Source organism: Fundulus heteroclitus, chromosome 3 (assembly GCF_011125445.2).
Source record: "Fundulus heteroclitus isolate FHET01 chromosome 3, MU-UCD_Fhet_4.1, whole genome shotgun sequence".
NCBI lineage: Eukaryota > Metazoa > Chordata > Actinopteri > Cyprinodontiformes > Fundulidae > Fundulus > Fundulus heteroclitus.
In genome coordinates this window covers 20,552,959-20,569,932 of record NC_046363.1, presented here as the reverse complement: position 1 = coordinate 20,569,932, position 16,974 = coordinate 20,552,959, and the positions used below count along the sequence as shown (strand labels likewise).

The following is a 16,974-nucleotide window of genomic DNA, read 5'->3' as shown; positions in this document are numbered from 1 at the left end:
AGTGAACAAAACCTTGACTTACACATCCTCTTCACTTTTCTGTCCATTCACCGCAGCTTCCCCTTCTATCTCTGCATAGGGAACAGAAATACGAGCAAGAAATACTTAAAGCGGAGAGGTATCCTATCAAACGCGCTCAATCTTATCAGGAAACTAAAGAGGCCAGAGAGCAAGAGTGAATGAAAGATTAGTGAGATGTGAAAGAAATTCAATGTAGAAACCAGAGGGCAAGTAAAGGTGTAAAAGGAAAGAAAAACCTGAAAGATTGAGAAAGGAGGCCTTGATAGTTAGGCTGTTGAACAAATGGAAAGAGACAAAAGTCGGGGGAGAGAAGAGGAAGGACATGAAGCTGGCCAATGAGATAAAAGATATGAATGCAACATGGAAGTGACAGTTTTGAGGGATGAATGCGGAGCGAGGTAGAGGCTCAGATGGTGAGCAAAAGGAGAGGAGACAGTACACACAAACAGAAAGAGGGACACAGCGAGATGAGGTGGTGCTGAGCTGACAATTACATCATTGCTCAGAGTAATCTTTTTAGAGTCTTGCAAAGGGGGATCAGAACATTGCAAAGACAAGAGAGCTAGGAACACTTCCCCATCCGCAGATGAAAAGATAATCACGGGTACTTGTTTTGTCACGCCTGTTCTTCCACTTCCGCCCCAAGAAGCAGCCCAGTGAATTCAACAGCAGCAGGACTCCGAACACCACTGTGAAGGCCACAGTCAAACGGGTCGGCACGCCACTCGGAGCTGGATGCGAGCAAAAAACAGGAGTATCAGATCGTGCAGAACAGCTAAAGTTAAAGTGAAGGACATGTGATGATAAAAACACCTGACTGGTCTCTCAGCAGCATTTTTAATAATTAAAAACTAGCAGGTGATAAAAATAACTGCGCCTGTAACTGCCACTGAAGGTGTCTGGTTTAACATGATTAATTAAAGGAAAGTAGCTGTTTCTCTCACCTGGGTTTCTTCAAACTCTGAAAACTCATCTAAACCCATCTGTGCTGTTTGATCATTTTGGGGATTTTTATTTATTTATTTTTAAACTTCGGCTGTGTTAATGTAAATGATGTTAGGCTTTGAGGTTAGATTTTGTTTCATTCCTTTCCACCAGGTGAATATATTTTTAATGCGTTGTAAATCTACTAACCTGCATAAACAGTGTGGAACTTTTTTTTTTTTTTTACCTTTATGAAGACATTTTAATGATTTTGAGTGAGTGGTGATATGAGGCGAAGTGAGATCATTTCTGCTCACAGTTGAGACTTTAGGACAACCCCACACGGGGAGAGGCGGCGTCACAATGAAGTCCTCCAGGTTGGAAAAATAGCTCCAGAAAAAAACTAATATATCATAACAAATAAATACCCTGTAGTGCCAAAGCAATATTTCATCATATATATGCCTATAGTTGACTTTGGAAGATTTTTTTTTTTAAAAAAGCATGATATATAGCCTTTAAACAAAGGGATAAAGGTGGGACATTTTCGACCTACATTATGCACAAAGTAAAAAATATTGCCAGTTGTTGATATTCCCAGACTTTCTAATATACAGATGAGATAAGCAAAAACAACTTTTTGAGAGAATAAATGATATTTTAATCATTAAAATTACTTATACAGTAAAAAAATGAGAAAAGTCTTGAAGGCACTCCAGAGGTTATGTTTCTATGTCCAGTCATTGCTTGACTCTTCTATCAATATGTTTTAGGGTTTGTTTAAATGTGCTGATTGTGTTTGTTTGTTCCAGGCGGATCTTATTACACTGTAAAAAAATTACAAACCCTCCTTTGCCAGGAATTAGTAAGCTCTGCTAAAAGGAACAAAGCCTTGGCGATTCAGCGTTCCCCACAAGCCTGTGAAAGAATGTTGCCCCTGACTCTGACATGTTGGCTTCAAATTGTTTGTTTAAGCTATTTAAATTAAACGTTTCTTTTCTCATTATTTACTACCTGTTAGGGCTGTGCAATCAGTTTAACTTGTATTTCGGTTTGAATTTTGGCCCCGGTCATGAAAACATTGTTACATTATTAACATTATTACACTGTGTGTAATATGATGATGGAGGAACTTAGTTTAATTTTGTAAAGATAAATAAATAATTAGATGTTGATATAATCTTAAGAACGTAGGTTTTCCAATTTTTCCAGCTAATGATGTACAGAGAGACTGTATTGGTCGCTGCTGCTTTCACTCTTTCTGTCTTCATGATGTAAAACTTATGGTAATTTTCAGTGAAATTAAGTGAATCATCTTCAGTGAGAATTTTTTTCTATTGAACTATTTAAATTCTTATGCATATTACTAGATATGTTTTTTGTGAATAAAAAAAAATACAGTATGGCAAAACATGGAATTAAAAATAGTTGCATGTTTCCAACCTTGATGAGTAATTGTGTTAATAAATAAATATTTTGGCTTCAAAACAAGGATTTCAATAAATGGCAAAAACTTGTTGTCAATAACTGTTAAAAAGCGTATAATACACTGTAAGAAGGAATTAATACGTTATTAAGAAGGTTATGAAAGTATTTCTGATAATTCCTGTTGGCCCTAAATTTAAATCATTCACGTCTTAAAGAGGTATTAAAAAGTCTTAAACTGAACTTACCAAAACTTTTAGAATCCCTGTCAAATATAATATTTGCTTTCTAAAAAGTTGAGTGGAAAAAAAACTCACCCTGTTCATTGTCATCCACTGGATCCTCAGACTCCTTCACTGTGAAGATAGAGAAATGATACCATAAAACACATTTATCTTAAATGTAGTGTTGACATCAGTCCTCACTGGATAAAGCTGGGGGGGTAACTCCAAACTGACCCTTAGTGGTGATGGTCAGTACTGCACCATTGTCAGCATAGCCACTCTCTCCTATAGCATTGAGGGCATTAACTGAGAAGTTGTAGGTGGTCAACGGCTGCAGACCCGTAACAGTGAAGGTTGTTTCATCAGGGGGAAGGACATCGACATACATGAAGCTGATGGCTTTGTCCCAGATGTATCTGTCAAAAAAAATAAAAATTAATAAAAAACAACTCCATCAAAGACAGCTTCTTTGTTCTAGTAAGAATGTCCAGCTCTTTGTTTGTTTGTCCTTGCCTTATCCGAAATCTCTGCTGCAAGCCCCCATTAAAGCCAGGGATCCACTCTAGAGTGACAGAGTCATGGGTTACACCGACTTGACGAAACAATGAAGGTGGATCTGGGTGATCTGAGGGGGAAAATAACAGATAATGAGCCTAAAATGTTAACCTGTTGTTTGTGCGACAGCTAAACACTTTCACACCGCGGTGAACTCTTTGACAAGGCTTCGGTTGCTAAGAAATGGGAATGTGTGCTATTATGAGAGAAACTGATTGCATGTACGTACTCTAAAATAGCACATGCCACTCGGCTGCCTACAGGGTTGCGCTCGCCATAATCTTACCCCTTTGATTTATATAGAGAAGTTGGAAATAGACAAAGTGATCATTTCAAATGTGAGTGCAGGCCTGTTGTTTTTCTTCGCGGAAGAATGAAAATAAAATATATAATTTCTCTTCTATTTCTGACCATGGCCGTGTATGAAAACACAGTAATTCTTGCAAGGTTTAGGCATCCAAATGGCAGGTAGCAACTGATGCCAGTGGGTAGTGGATGCTTAAATGTCAAATACCTGCATGATTTTAGCTGATGACCGCGATAATAGTCATATATGAATCTTTATTTCTGCAACTGTTGCAGGGTTGTAGTATCCACACTTCTTGGCAAAGATGTGTTAAAAGATTTAAAATTCATCGTTTATTGCAGAGGCATCATCTTACACCGAATTTTATTTTTAGGTTTTCTGAAAGTGATCTTTGGAGATTAGTTTCAACTCTGTTAACATTCCTCCTGTAGTGTACAATGGCAAGATGAACTCAATCTTATTTCTCACAGTTCCAGTTGTTTTACACTTTTTATTACTCTGGATCTAGCAAGATAAAATGAGTTCCTCTGTTACTAAGATCAACACATCCGTTATACAAAACCAGTGTTTATTTGTATAATGTTTCCGGTTTTGTAGAATGGGTAAACATACGACTTTGTCACATCATATTTATAGATCCAAAAGTTTCTGGCACGACATGAACGACTCTCAAGGTGCATGGAGTGGGTCAACGATCTGGTGAAGTGAAGCCTCAAGCGGCATTTGAAGTACTGGGGAAAAAAAATACATTTTGCCTTGTGACCTTCATCCAGGGTCATTGACCAGTACTTCAAGCGTTGCTGGAGTCTTCGCCACATTATAAATATACCCAAGGCAAACAGAGAGTTGTGGATTAGTCAGTAAAGATTCCTACGCAGCTTGATCAACCTAAAAATATATACACAGAATAGAAGAGAATAGAATAGAAATACCTTTATTATCTCACAATAGGGAAATAGCCAGTATACGCCAGACTTACACACTAGACTGACTAATATGAGTAAAAAGCTAAGTAAGAAAACTGTGAAACTGTAAAAATTGTACAAACACTAGCTGAGCTAAGCTAAGAGGTGTGTAGATTGACATTAGCATCTGAAAGACAATCTGAATGATTCTTAATCAGATCAGAACCCGTGCAACCCAGTAGCATGATTGTAAACACTTATTGAGTCTGTTGTGAGCAGTAAAGATGATAAAGTCTAACAGCAGCTGGGATGAAGTACCAGCTGAAGCGTTCCTTTGAGCATCTATTGTGCAGCAGTCTGTCACTGAAAGAGCTCTCCAGATCTGCAACAGCTCCACGCATGGGGTGGAGACGTTGTCCATCAGTGATGTTATTTACAGTCCTTCTATCTCCCACCACCTGCTCTGGGTCCAGTGGCCGTCCCAGGACAGAGCTGGCCCTCCTAATCCAGTCGCTAATCCAGTCGCTTCCTCTCAGCTACCGTTAGGCTGCTGCTCCAACAAACCACACTATAAAAACTGGCTAATGCCACCACTGAGTAAAAGAAGGTCTTCAGGAGCGCCCCTTGCACTGCAAACTTCCTCTCCAGGTGGAAGGTACAATCTGCTCTGAGCCTTCCTATAAAGAGTATCCATGGTATTGTACAGGTAAACACCCAGGTTCTTATAAGAGTCTGTCTCAACATCAGCTCCAGTATCAATGAAGTGTGTCTGTGCTTGCGGAGGTCCACCACCAGCTCCTTTGTATTCCCTGCATTTAACCTGAGATGGTTCTGCTGGCACCAGTCTACAGAGCTCCCCATCCCACTTAACTGTACTCTGACTCCTCCTCGTCTGTGATTGCAACTGATTATGGCAGAGAACTTCTGAAGGTTCTCTATCAGCTCTCCAGCTGACGGAGAGCTGATGGAGAAGTCTGCAGAGTTGATGGTGAACAGAAACGGTACCAGCACAGTTCCCCGCGGTGCTCGCATGCTGCAGACCAACCCGTCAGAGACACAGCCCCGTGTCCTCTCATACTGCGGTCAACCAGTGAGGTAATCTAGTATCCACTGTGACAGGTGGTGGTCCACCCCTGACCACCTCCAGCTTGTCCTTCAGGAGTCGTGGTTGTGTTCATGTTTCTGCAGATAAGCCGGAGCATGATGCAGCAGATAGATGATGCCATCATCATCATCATCATCATCATCATCATCATCATCATCATCATCATCATCATCATCATCATCATCATCATCATCTAACTGCGTTTGTATGTTCTTGTACTTGCAGCTGAGCAAGACACTTTTTTGCTCATTAGACTACCAAAGGGAGGATTTTGATGTAAAGTAAAGACAGAAAAAAGCTATGGGTTTACATTTAGGACCAAGGTATCAATCAGGTTTAGGTGTGGGTTAGGTTTATGTATAAACTGGTAAAGGTTAGGGTTAGGCCATAGAAATGCTTGAAAATGAATGGAAGTCTATGGAAGTCAAGGCACGGTCCTGGCTGTGTACATTAAACAAGGATGTGTGCGTGTGTGTATACCATGTGTGAAGTTTTCCACCATCAGTCTCTCTGCAAATGCAGACTTGAATGTATTTTTATCAGGATTTTATGTGATTGATCAACATCATTTTATAGTAGTCAAGGTAAGAAGGAAGACAGGCGGTTTAAACAGAAGCATAAGAGGGAAACGCTATGCTAGTGCATGCTTCCAGTCTGCACACCAGTTTAGAAAAAAAAACGAAATAATTCTCAGCTCAACTCTGAGAAAGCAAGGAGGTCGTTTGAAATAAGATATCACTATTCATGCTGTCTCTCAGCTCCAAGGTGATAAAGAAGCATTTAAAATGTATTATCACTGTGCCAAATTAATTATGATAATTCAAACATAGCCGCAAGAAGAAGGAGAAAAAAACACGTGGGCAAAAAAAAAAAAAATGGTCAGTACAGTATTGGATTGCATTTTAAAGTTTTTATAGTAAACATTAAATGTGTATTGATAGCTGCTGGCATTTGGTGAGAGCTGGACTTGGTTGATTAAACTGGTAGTGTGCAGATACATTCAATAGCTCAAGGGTGGAAAAGCACTGAGTATGCCAGGAGAGTAAAGCTTATCGCTGCACCTCTTATCTGTGGAGGAAGCAAAGTAGTGCTGTGGGCTAAATGATAAGGTAGATATGAAGAAAATAAAATAAGGTCTGGCTCTTGTGAACAACAACTCTCTCCGCAGTTTACAGAATCATCTTGGGAATTGTGACGATGATCCTAACTACTAACTATTCTGATCTAGCTGAGAAGGCCGGATAGAATTTGGACCAGAAGGCATCGATTCAGTTTTTATTCAACTGTATCCAAACAAGAACAGACGGAAACATTTGTGCTTTCCTGCCAAGTGTGTGATATGAATAATCCCTACCCGGTGCGTGCCATAAAAAAATAAAAAATGAATAAAAAAAAAAGACTTTAATCATTTGCCATTCATTTAAAAAAAACAACATTCGTGAGTATATTTTTCTTGTCCACCAGGGGGCAAATTTACAAATATACAGGGCACAGTGGATAGACATGGATGCCAAGGATGGTCAAGAACCAATAAACACTTTCCTGCAGTAATCTGTCTCTTGGTATTTATCCAGTCAATCGCATCTCGCCTCGCCTGTGTGTTTAGAAGAACAATGAGGCTCAGTATGGTTTATGTTGGCCGAACAACTAAACTGCAGGAAGTGTCTGTGTAATAATGAAAATCATTACACATTTAAAAATAAATAGGTTAAAATCTGTTGGTTTATAGATATTCAGAAACACTGCATTTGAACTAGTTTCTTTTTCCTCTCATGAAATGCCAAAACATTTGGCACCGCTACTTTTCCCCCCCTTTCTCTTCCTTTTGCAGGACACCAAGGAAGACTACTGCTAAAAATCACAGTCACCCAGAGACGCACGGCCGTTTGCACTTAAAATGGAAATGTATGCAGATGCAATACTTGTGCTGACGAGCTGGATGTCTAGCTTGTCTTCCCCAAGTGAGTTGCGAGCGGTGCAGCTGAAGACAGCGTAGTCCAGAACGGCGCTCACATTCACCACTCGCAGCGTGCTGGTGTGGATGGAACCCTCCCTCTCTGTCCTCTCCTCGTACCTGCAGCGTGAAGATTTATGGTGCACAGGTAGGAAAAAGGATAAGCACTGTGCCGACACTAAAGCTTGTTGAAAGAAGAATGTAAAATAAAGAAAAACAAATAGTAAAAATATTTAAAGTGTGGCTTGTAAATGTATATGCAGACATGTTGAGCGAATGTAAAAATTATACCTTTCTTTGGAGTTACAGCTACAGGTGTTTTGGGTGATGAGTGCAAAATATTTGCTCATCCAGGAAGGGATTTGTTTTGTTTGTAATATTTTTTTTTACAGATTATTTTAAACTTATTCAGATGGTTATCTCTCTGAGGTACAGTCAAATCAATAACATTGGCTTGCCCTTCTCAGTTGACTGGGCCAATCTAGCACATAATTATGCTTTGACCTGAAACCTTTCCATGTTTAAGATCATTGTCCGGCCGGAAGGTGATACTCTGCACCACAGGGACAGGGGCTCACTGCCGAAAAAAAGCACCCACACAGCGTAACACGGACACTCCCTTGTTTAATCAGTGCCATGGTGTGTTTAGGATGGTGTGCAGTGCTAGTTTTCTGTCACACATATGGTTTTGCATGCAGGTCAAAACATTTGGTCTCAACGTCCTGAGCATGTTTGCTGTGTCCACTTCATGGCTTGTTGCCCACTGCAGACAGGACTTCTTCTTGTTTCTGTTTAAACAAATGGCTTTCTTCTTTTTATTCTTCAATAAAACCAGATTTTTGGCAGGCACAACTGCAAGCTGGGGTGAGGGGATGTTTGGGTTGCTCTCCTGGACCTGCACCCAATCTTTGATAAACAAAAGACAGTGTGTGGTTGGGGGATGGACAACTAGTAGTTGTCTTGTCAAAATATCCTTTCACCTGAGCCATAGATCAATGGAGCTCCTCCAGAGTTACCATGGGCCTCTTGGCTGAATATCTGAGTACTGTTCTCCTTTGTTTTTAGTTGTACCATTTTCATTCTGTTTCTGTATGATGGATTGAACAACATTCTATACAATGTTTAAAACTTCTTTTTGTAACGTAATCCTGATTCGGACGTCTCCACAACTTGACCTGCTGTCTGACTGCCGTGTTTCTGTGGCTTCATGATGCTGTATGCTTACTATAGTTCTCCCCATTAAACGTCTTTGGCTTTCACAGAAGAGCTGTATTTATACTGAGAATGAATCACACAGGAATTCGGATGGGATTTCCCAATGATGTGACCTCTGAAAGCAATTGGTGGCCGAGGATTTTATTACCTGGTATCAAAGTGAGAGGAGCTCTAAACAAATACACACCACACTATTTAGAATAGTGTGGTGGAATGAGAAAAAAAAGTGTCCTTTTCATAATAACAGGGTCCTGTTACAGGGTTATGGTTTATGAAAAAAAAAAAAACACAATGCAATACACTGACGTTTGTTTTTGTGACATGACTTTGGCATCAAAAAGAACTATGAACCAGAAATTAAACCACTTCCTGACCTGGGATTGGCCAAATCTATGAGCATCCCTTTCTTCCCCCAAATGAACTCTACACGAGGAATGCCCTCAGCCTGACACACCAACTCAGCTGTGGTAGTGCCATCCCCTCGACTGGCAACCTTGCTCCATTGGGGTCCTTTCCGAAGTACCGGTGTGACTGCACAATAAAGAACAGATTGGGGAAAAAGTATCCAGAAACCATATCTCTTTAAGTCCACACAAACAAATACAAGACTACATTAAAGGCTTAGTTTACCTCTTAAGCTCAAAAATAGCAATTGCAGACTTACATTGCACTACCAGCTGCATTTCCACACTGGCAGGGAGAGCTATGCCATTGCTGGCCGTACACTGGTAAAAACCAGCATGAGCCCGAGTCACATTATAAATGGTCAGAAGGCTTGATTCGTCTTCCTGGGTCTCCTCTCCCATCTCCACCTCTTCCTCTCCCTGCGGATAACAGAGTGAGGGGAAATAAGCAAGCGACAGCTCCTATCCCTCAGTACCTGCTCCCCTCCCTCTGGAGGACGGCGCGATACCTGTCTCGCTTCACGCGGCAAGACAGGTAGCCAGGCATTATCACTTGATGTGTGCATGGGAAGGGCGTTCAACAGAACAAGCTGAGAGGACAAAGAAGAATAACGTCGAAGGCTGCAGAGCCCCAAGACACAAGAAAAGGAGGGTCAATAAAAGTAGAGGGAAAGAACATGCAATCGACTGCCAGGGGGTGGGCTGGACCACGGAGAGCATCAGCAGATAGAGAAGCCACACCACATTGACAAATGTGCCCTTTAGTCACGCAACAGTAATGAAAGCTATTTTTCTAGATTTGGGCTGAGTGTGAAACAAGGAGACGTCGGGTGGAAGGATAGTTAAAGCCAGTGAATTATGGTGCATCTGTGCATTTAGAAAGCCCGGTGATAAACGGTAAGAACAGAGAAAATAGCACAGAGGAAGCCAGAGAGAGGAAATAGATTCTAGCCTTTGACTGTTGCGGCTCCTGCAGTGTGTGTGTGTGTGTGTGTGTGTGTGTGTGTTTGTTGTAGCACTCACTAGCCATTTCCAAGAGAACATGCCAGGTATAATGGGGTTGGCATCTGCCACACATATCAGGTCTGCTGTTCCCCCCAGGTTAACAAACACAGGGTCTTTCTCTGGTTTGAGGCTGGGAGCATCTGAGTGTGAGGAAAAGAGGGAGAGGCTAATGCACAAGTAAAGTCAGCCTAAGACAAATCAAGCATTACAAAAAAGGCATGTTGATTTACGATAATTACTCTTGCACTTGTTTGGCTTTGACAGTGTGCACAACCCTTGGGATACAACACTATTAACTTCTTACCATGCCGGAGCAACGATGGCAAATTAAAAGCTGGTTATATGACCCACGAAAGTCTCTAATGAGAGCACATCCCTATGCAGATTACGGCAGACTGACCAGTTTGCCCCTCCTTTTTCTTCGCTCTCTCTATCCGTCTACACATCAGCCAATCTCTTCTCCCAGTCAGAGAACCCGCACTTTTCTTCTTTGTTAGCCTCATAAGCCTTTTACGCTTCCCGTGGGTGCCATGTACATGCAACAGTAAGGCCATTAGTGCCAACTTGTCTGAACCTATGTTCCCTCTTGAAGAACAGTGGCGAGAAACACTCGCAAGACACAGACCTCTGGGTTGGTGGTACCCGCTTGTGTTGGTCTCCTAACAAAGACCGACATTGTTAAGTGGGATCCACTGCCACACTTAAAAGCCACTACAATCCTCCATACATAATGAATATCTACAACTGTCAAGCCCAGTCAGTGCAGGATGGCAGAATCCATTAGTCGTGTACCATGGGCTTTGGTGAATGAGACAGACCTACATTTTCAGCGCTAGCATTATTAAATCATTACTATCGAGGCAGAGGGCCTGCAGCTTGAGGCTGGGCCCGAGGCAGCGGACGAGGTGGATGGCCTTGCGTTGGAGGCCTAATGAAGTTTTTTTTTTGAGGATGAACATGAAAGCCAGTTTGGTTGTCTGATAATCTGTAGCTTTAGACAAGTTTACAATTGCACTATTTAGCAAGCAACATATATGAATTAACTGCACTGAATTATTCAAAAACCTAATAACCAGTAAGTAAGTCTATTTGTAAGTCATTTTGTATCTAGGAAGTCTGGCTCAGAGTAGCAAGGTCAAGTGACCTGACATACGAGAGCTGCCTTTGGACCGTTTCAGCATTTGGGTTAAGTCATTTTTAAGCAGTCGGTATTTACAAACCTGCAGCAAAAATGCCTTTTTTAAACTGGCGACATTCATTGTAGGAAACATTGTGGGAGCAGCTTAAGATCAGTTAAACCAAGTTGTCAAATATATTATTAGAAAGCAGATTATTTAGGACATGAAACCAGAAATATTACAGCCTTTGTGATTGCAGAATTGCAATCTGTAGCTTTAGATGAACTGCAATCATTCATACTATAACAGCCACTGAATATATTACATACTGTATTAGGACCTGTTTATGTGTTCTCTACAAACAGTGTCTTACAAAGAACATCCAGCTCAACCGTGGTTTGGTCGACACCTTCGTCATTTTCACATTTGATAGTGTAAAGTCCGCCGTCTTTCCTCGTCACATTCCTGATCTCCAGAGAGTGGTCATCTGACCACTGGTGGCGTATATCTTCCCCTTAAGATACACACACACACACACACACACACGCACACACACACACAGACACACACAAAGCAATAGTAAATCAAGTATTCATTACATGCTCATCAACAGCATGTCCTCTGGCCAATAGTCTCTAAGTGACATCTAATCCTGCATTATTGATTGGCCTGGCTAGATTCCCACTCCAAGACCGAAAGTAGGTGTGTGTGAGGGAGACCCTCTGTACCGCAGCACCCAAAAAAAAAAAGTAAGAGATGTTTTTTCCTCATTTGAAAAACACAGTCATTCCATGGGGTTGGCTGCATATAATAGAAGTAGCAGAGCTAACAGAAAGGGTGTGGGTGCAGCTGGGCTCTCTGATGACATCGACCTGGATAGGAAGACAGGTTTAAAGCCGCTGTGTTGTATTCAGCAATCCTCATTTAGACTGAATATATTAGGGCTGTAATGAGAATCACATTTGGCAGGGTCCCATGCTGGCTAACCTGCTATGTTTTATTCAGACCCCGAATGGCAGAGCTGAGTGCTTACTTGCTGGCTCAGCTCAACTAAGACCTGGTTTATAGAGCCATCACACGGCTCCGGATCACCTTTGACCAGCGTCTGCCTGCGGTGCAGCCAAATACAGGAGAACACCTCGGGGTTAGCTGAGACCATCAGGGGGATGGTTGCCACGTCATCCTCCTCCACCTGGACTTCTGTGGTCTGCTCCGGACTGAATTCAGGAGGATCTGATGGAAAAAGAAAAAAAAAGTGGCACAGAAACACAAATCCGGTTGAATTCATACAAATATTACATACAAAAAAGGAATAAATACAGGCTCCTGTCCACAGGAGTGATAAGATCCAACAAGGCTGAGCACAAAAACCCCACAAAACGTGCAAAGCATGAAAGCACGACGCGACACTAATGAGAGTCAAACCAGTAGAAAGTCAACCTCCCACCAATAATTCTAGATCTAACCAACTTCAAGCACGTCGACAAAAGGGGGGAGTGAGGCAACGTGGGAGGGAGAGGGACAGGCAATAAAACGACGCCTGACAGTACCGTTGTCCAAATGCAGATCTACACAAACACACAGTGACATTCCTTCATGCTCATACACAGCACCCAGCTTTGAAGCAGAGGCTGACTGCTGCCTGTGAAATGGCATCAAAGGCAAACATGGCCATGCAGCAAAGCAAATGCACAATTAGGACACACAGCCGCACAGCTCAACAGACACACAGATCATAACAAAGGTTTCCTGTAAACAAAAAACAAAAAAAACAAAAAAAATAGATACAGCAAAAAAATATACCGGCAATGCAGATTTCATTCGTTAGCGATTAGACGTTTAAAGATGAAGCAAATTTTATTGCATGGTTACACACGTGTGTGACAAAAAAATAAAAATAAATAAAGAGAAAAAATAGTTTTTGAAACCTTCTCTTACACAGCACATTCAGGTGGTAAAATGTCTTCGCTGCTTCTTCCAACACAGGACTGTAGGCCTGACAGATCACCTTCTGGTTGTTGTGCTGTGAACTCAGATTCAGGGACAGCCTACTGAGCACAGAAACACCCTCAAACAGAGACTTCATGGGCTTCTCCTCAACTCCCGGCAACCTGGGAGCAGCCAGCAAAATTAAAAAAAATTTTTCATTTCAAATTTTCAATTAATCAACATTCAACTCCACACGCCCGAGAAGATAAACATCTGTCATTCTTTATGATTTGAATTAGGCAAAGCTGGTAAAACCTTGCAAAAAATGTGGTGTCATGTTGTCAAGTACAATGTCTTTCTTTGGTGTTTTACACCCTATGAGCTAATTTGTCTAAGCAAACCTCATTCGGCCCACTTTCCAGGAGACGTCAGACTTTGGGTTGCTGCTCCCAGAAAGGCACTCCAGGTTGATCTCCTGTCCTCGCCGAAGCACTTCTTGCTTGGCTGTAATCTTCATGCTCACTGCTACAACTGGACAAGCATCAAGCGAACAATATATATCAACCATTTGAAAATCATTCCTTTTTGTTTAAAACAGAGTAACAGAGCCTTGGCTCGGGTTGGGGTGTCCCGAGTCATCTCTATAGCCATGCTATTCACTAATATTGGAAGACAGTTTAGTGTATATGTCCATGATTTGAGCAGGTAAATAAGAGTATCTGAGAATGGAATTAATATTCTGACCCCTAAAATAAGATAATTAGATATCCTGCACTTGGAATAAGATAATGGAGATCAGTTGTTCCTATTTTAGCTAAAAAATCTTATTCCTTTCACAGATCACCTTATTTACCTGCTCGAATCAAGGAGAAATACACTCATTTCAAGACAGCTCCGTTTTTGCAGAGCAGAAAACATGTGTCAGAGGACAACTCTGTAATTTGGAACTTGGGTTTCCAAATTCAAATACCAGTGATTTCCTATTTGCAATGCACAGTGACTAGCCTAACTACTGTTAGCATCAGGAAGTGATACCAGTGTTTTTTTCCTTATGCATTTAGTACTTTCCAAAATGTTTTACACACACCATTTTGGATTTTGAAGGTTATGGTTGGGGTGACACCTCAGACTTTTCCTGATTGAAATTCTGACAGAGAAGTCGTTGTGCTAGCATAACGGCTAGAACCACCTGAAATCTGTAAGCTTTTGACAATAACTGAAAATGCATTTAAGTTGCACCCTTCAATGAATGAATTTAAAATGTCAACTCCAAATCCTTTTGACTTTGTTTTTAAAACAAAATTAGTAATATCCTGCTTTATTTGGGCTGCTCTCTCACACATGTGACATGACTGCCTCTGCTACTAATACGTTTAATTAATGACCAATGACAGCAGGAAGCTAGATAAAAAACATTTTGAATACGGTTCTTTTATAGTCTCACACAGTTCTTAAAGAGAAATTGAAGCTGCCTAAAATTGAACGTGAGTTGAATCTGTTTGTCTGGAGATAGCACTCACTATGGACTGATGCTGTGTAAATACCCTGAACTGAATCAACTATCTTAACAGTTCAAGATGAGCTACTGTTAAATATCCCTATATTCCTATGCACATAACATGGATTTTTTTTCCTGAGCTTAATATTGATAGACATTTCTCAGCTGACTGTGACAGGAATAAAGGTCATACGGCATGCATGCATCAGAGCCCAGTTCTTACTCACAGTGAACCAAGAGCTTAACATGTGCAGACATTGTTTTCTTTGCCTTGTTCGTGGCGTCACAGCGGTAGTCGGCCCGGTTGTCACTCGCCGTCAGGAGCAGGTTGAGCCCCCGACTTACGAACATTTGAGAGAGGGTTTGCGGCTGCGCGTGGGAAACTTTGCTTCCATTCTAAAACACAAAAGGAAGGTAGGTGGGTGTGCATTTCTGCCTAGCCTACAATAGGAATGATACGAGGTAAGCACCTTAAACCAGGTGAGTTCTGCGGGAGGATTCCCTCCAGTCGAGAAGCAAGTGAGCAAGACCCTGGTGCCCGAGCGAAGGGGGACGTCCTCAGGCGGCGAATCAATGAACACTCTCTGAGGGGGATCTGTTCTCAAAGGGTGGACATTTTTACCCAAGTTGTCACAAGTTTTCACACAACTTCAAAGTATGTATGTTGTTTTCTATGGACGTTCAGATGTCTGTTCAGCGGCTTTCGACGCAAAGTATCAAATTTACCTGAAGAGTTTTCCTGCCCGTCACATAGGTGCTGCTTGGAATAAACCCCACTAAAAGTGGCAAACTCCCCAGAGGCCTAATGAATGCTAGCAGAGCTGTCTGTTTGTGCCACGCTCCCTTTTTTTTTTTTTTGTTGCTCCGGGGCTAAACCGCGATTCAACGTAAACCTCCTGCTCTTATAGTTTTCACAGAGAAGCAGGTGTTGCTTGGCTTCCATCTTCTACAAAACAGCTGTGATCTCACCTTCGAAATGAATCTAAAGTGCTTTTTTTTTTCTTTTTACCGCAGGTCCAATCTATGCCCATAGGATGTTTGACAGCTGTGTATAAGTCACAAATTGGATAGTAAGTGCCTCGAAAAGCAAAACTTTTTAACTCTCGGAGTCTGAAGGAGTGTGTTACGAGTGTGTTTTTTTGTTTTTTACAGAACTTGTAAAGTGTAATTATGCCTCCTTACAATACACGGCGAGCGTAGCGGCCTGGATTTTGGAGAATTGGGTGCCGTTGTTAAAAGCCTCACAGGTAAGCCTCAGTCCGTTCTCCTCCCGAGAGACACGGTGGGTCACGTTGGAGGTGGTCGTCATCCCTCCATTCTCTCCCTGCAGGCACCAGGAGCAAACAACAATTAAGGTGAAGAAAACAAGACAGGCTTGGTCTGTCGTCCTCAGTTGTGAAAAGAAGAGAGGAAAAAAAAAAGGAAAAACCCTGAAAAAAAAAAAAGAGCCACCTACCTCCACGGTTTGTCTTGTGAATACAGATGGCAAATTAGCTGCTGTAATGACCGATGTCGTGCATGGTCTGTGATAAATAAGCATATTCATCTGATTCCCCCCTGCTTTGCACCCCATTATACAGTGTCGTTTTGCACCTGCCTGATAGTGGTCATGCCTATGCAGCACATCTGGTTATTAAAGCCATTATTGTGGTGATTACAGTAAAAGCCACAGTCAGAAAGACTAACAAAGACGGCGAACAGGAGCGTCAGTCTTCATTAACTTCCCACTGTTTCACATGCATTAAAGCTCACATGCAGCCCGCAGAGTGCCTCGCGCGAGATCAAATGGAAACGCTGCCGCCAGATGAATAAAGAGCTTGTTTAATAATACTCATCTTCTGTGTCAGCTTTTATTCACTTTGATCTTATTAACGTACACAAAAGAGGAGAGGAGCCGCGGAATACTCTTTCTGGAATCGGCTGACTCATTTGCGAAATCTGCAGCGGGCCTATTCACTGACTGCTCACGGTCGCACTGTTTGCTTTCATCTGACGGGGTTCACAGGAAGTCAAATTTTTACATTGGGAATTCTTTTCATTCAGTCGAGGGTCCTTTGCTACCATAATAAGATGGTTGATTAAGCTGGAAGTGTTTTCTTGTCCATTAACATTCATACTTTTTAGACATTTTTAGGCCAAATAGGAACAGGAACACAGTCTTTTTTTTTTTTTTACAGTTTTTTTGCTTACATAAAAACACATTTAAGACAGAGCTTTGGTCAGATGTTTTCTTTCATTCGTCATTGACATACATATGATATTAGTTTTGGGTCTCATCATGAAGCCTTTGAACAGGTCTGATGAAGATACAACATATAGCTTCGATGACTTTTAAAAACATGAACTGGGTGGAAATGGTTGCATTATTGTGGATTTTAACTGATA

At 41.5% G+C, this 16,974-nt stretch overlaps 1 protein-coding gene and 1 long non-coding RNA gene across 2 annotated transcripts in view; one reads left to right on the top strand and one right to left on the bottom strand.

Moving 5' to 3' along the window:
* Positions 1-16,974, bottom strand: part of nphs1 (NPHS1 adhesion molecule, nephrin) — a 104,950-nt gene that overhangs the window by 7,679 nt on the left and 80,297 nt on the right. Inside the window, exons 14-29 of the mRNA XM_036132350.1 lie at positions 15,772-15,913; positions 15,060-15,184; positions 14,817-14,985; positions 13,493-13,622; positions 13,101-13,273; positions 12,255-12,395; positions 11,536-11,676; positions 10,063-10,184; positions 9,300-9,459; positions 9,010-9,166; positions 7,389-7,540; positions 3,108-3,219; positions 2,829-3,010; positions 2,688-2,726; positions 630-752; positions 23-71 (exon numbers count right to left, since the gene is read on the bottom strand). Of these exons, the coding sequence (XP_035988243.1) occupies positions 23-71; positions 630-752; positions 2,688-2,726; positions 2,829-3,010; positions 3,108-3,219; positions 7,389-7,540; positions 9,010-9,166; positions 9,300-9,459; positions 10,063-10,184; positions 11,536-11,676; positions 12,255-12,395; positions 13,101-13,273; positions 13,493-13,622; positions 14,817-14,985; positions 15,060-15,184; positions 15,772-15,913 (2,117 nt within the window). The remainder of the gene's footprint in view (positions 1-22; positions 72-629; positions 753-2,687; positions 2,727-2,828; positions 3,011-3,107; positions 3,220-7,388; positions 7,541-9,009; positions 9,167-9,299; positions 9,460-10,062; positions 10,185-11,535; positions 11,677-12,254; positions 12,396-13,100; positions 13,274-13,492; positions 13,623-14,816; positions 14,986-15,059; positions 15,185-15,771; positions 15,914-16,974) is intronic.
* Positions 15,513-16,173, top strand: LOC118560815. The gene is made up of 3 exons (XR_004929602.1): positions 15,513-15,659; positions 15,742-15,836; positions 15,920-16,173. It is a non-coding gene; the product is annotated as an uncharacterized LOC118560815 (long non-coding RNA).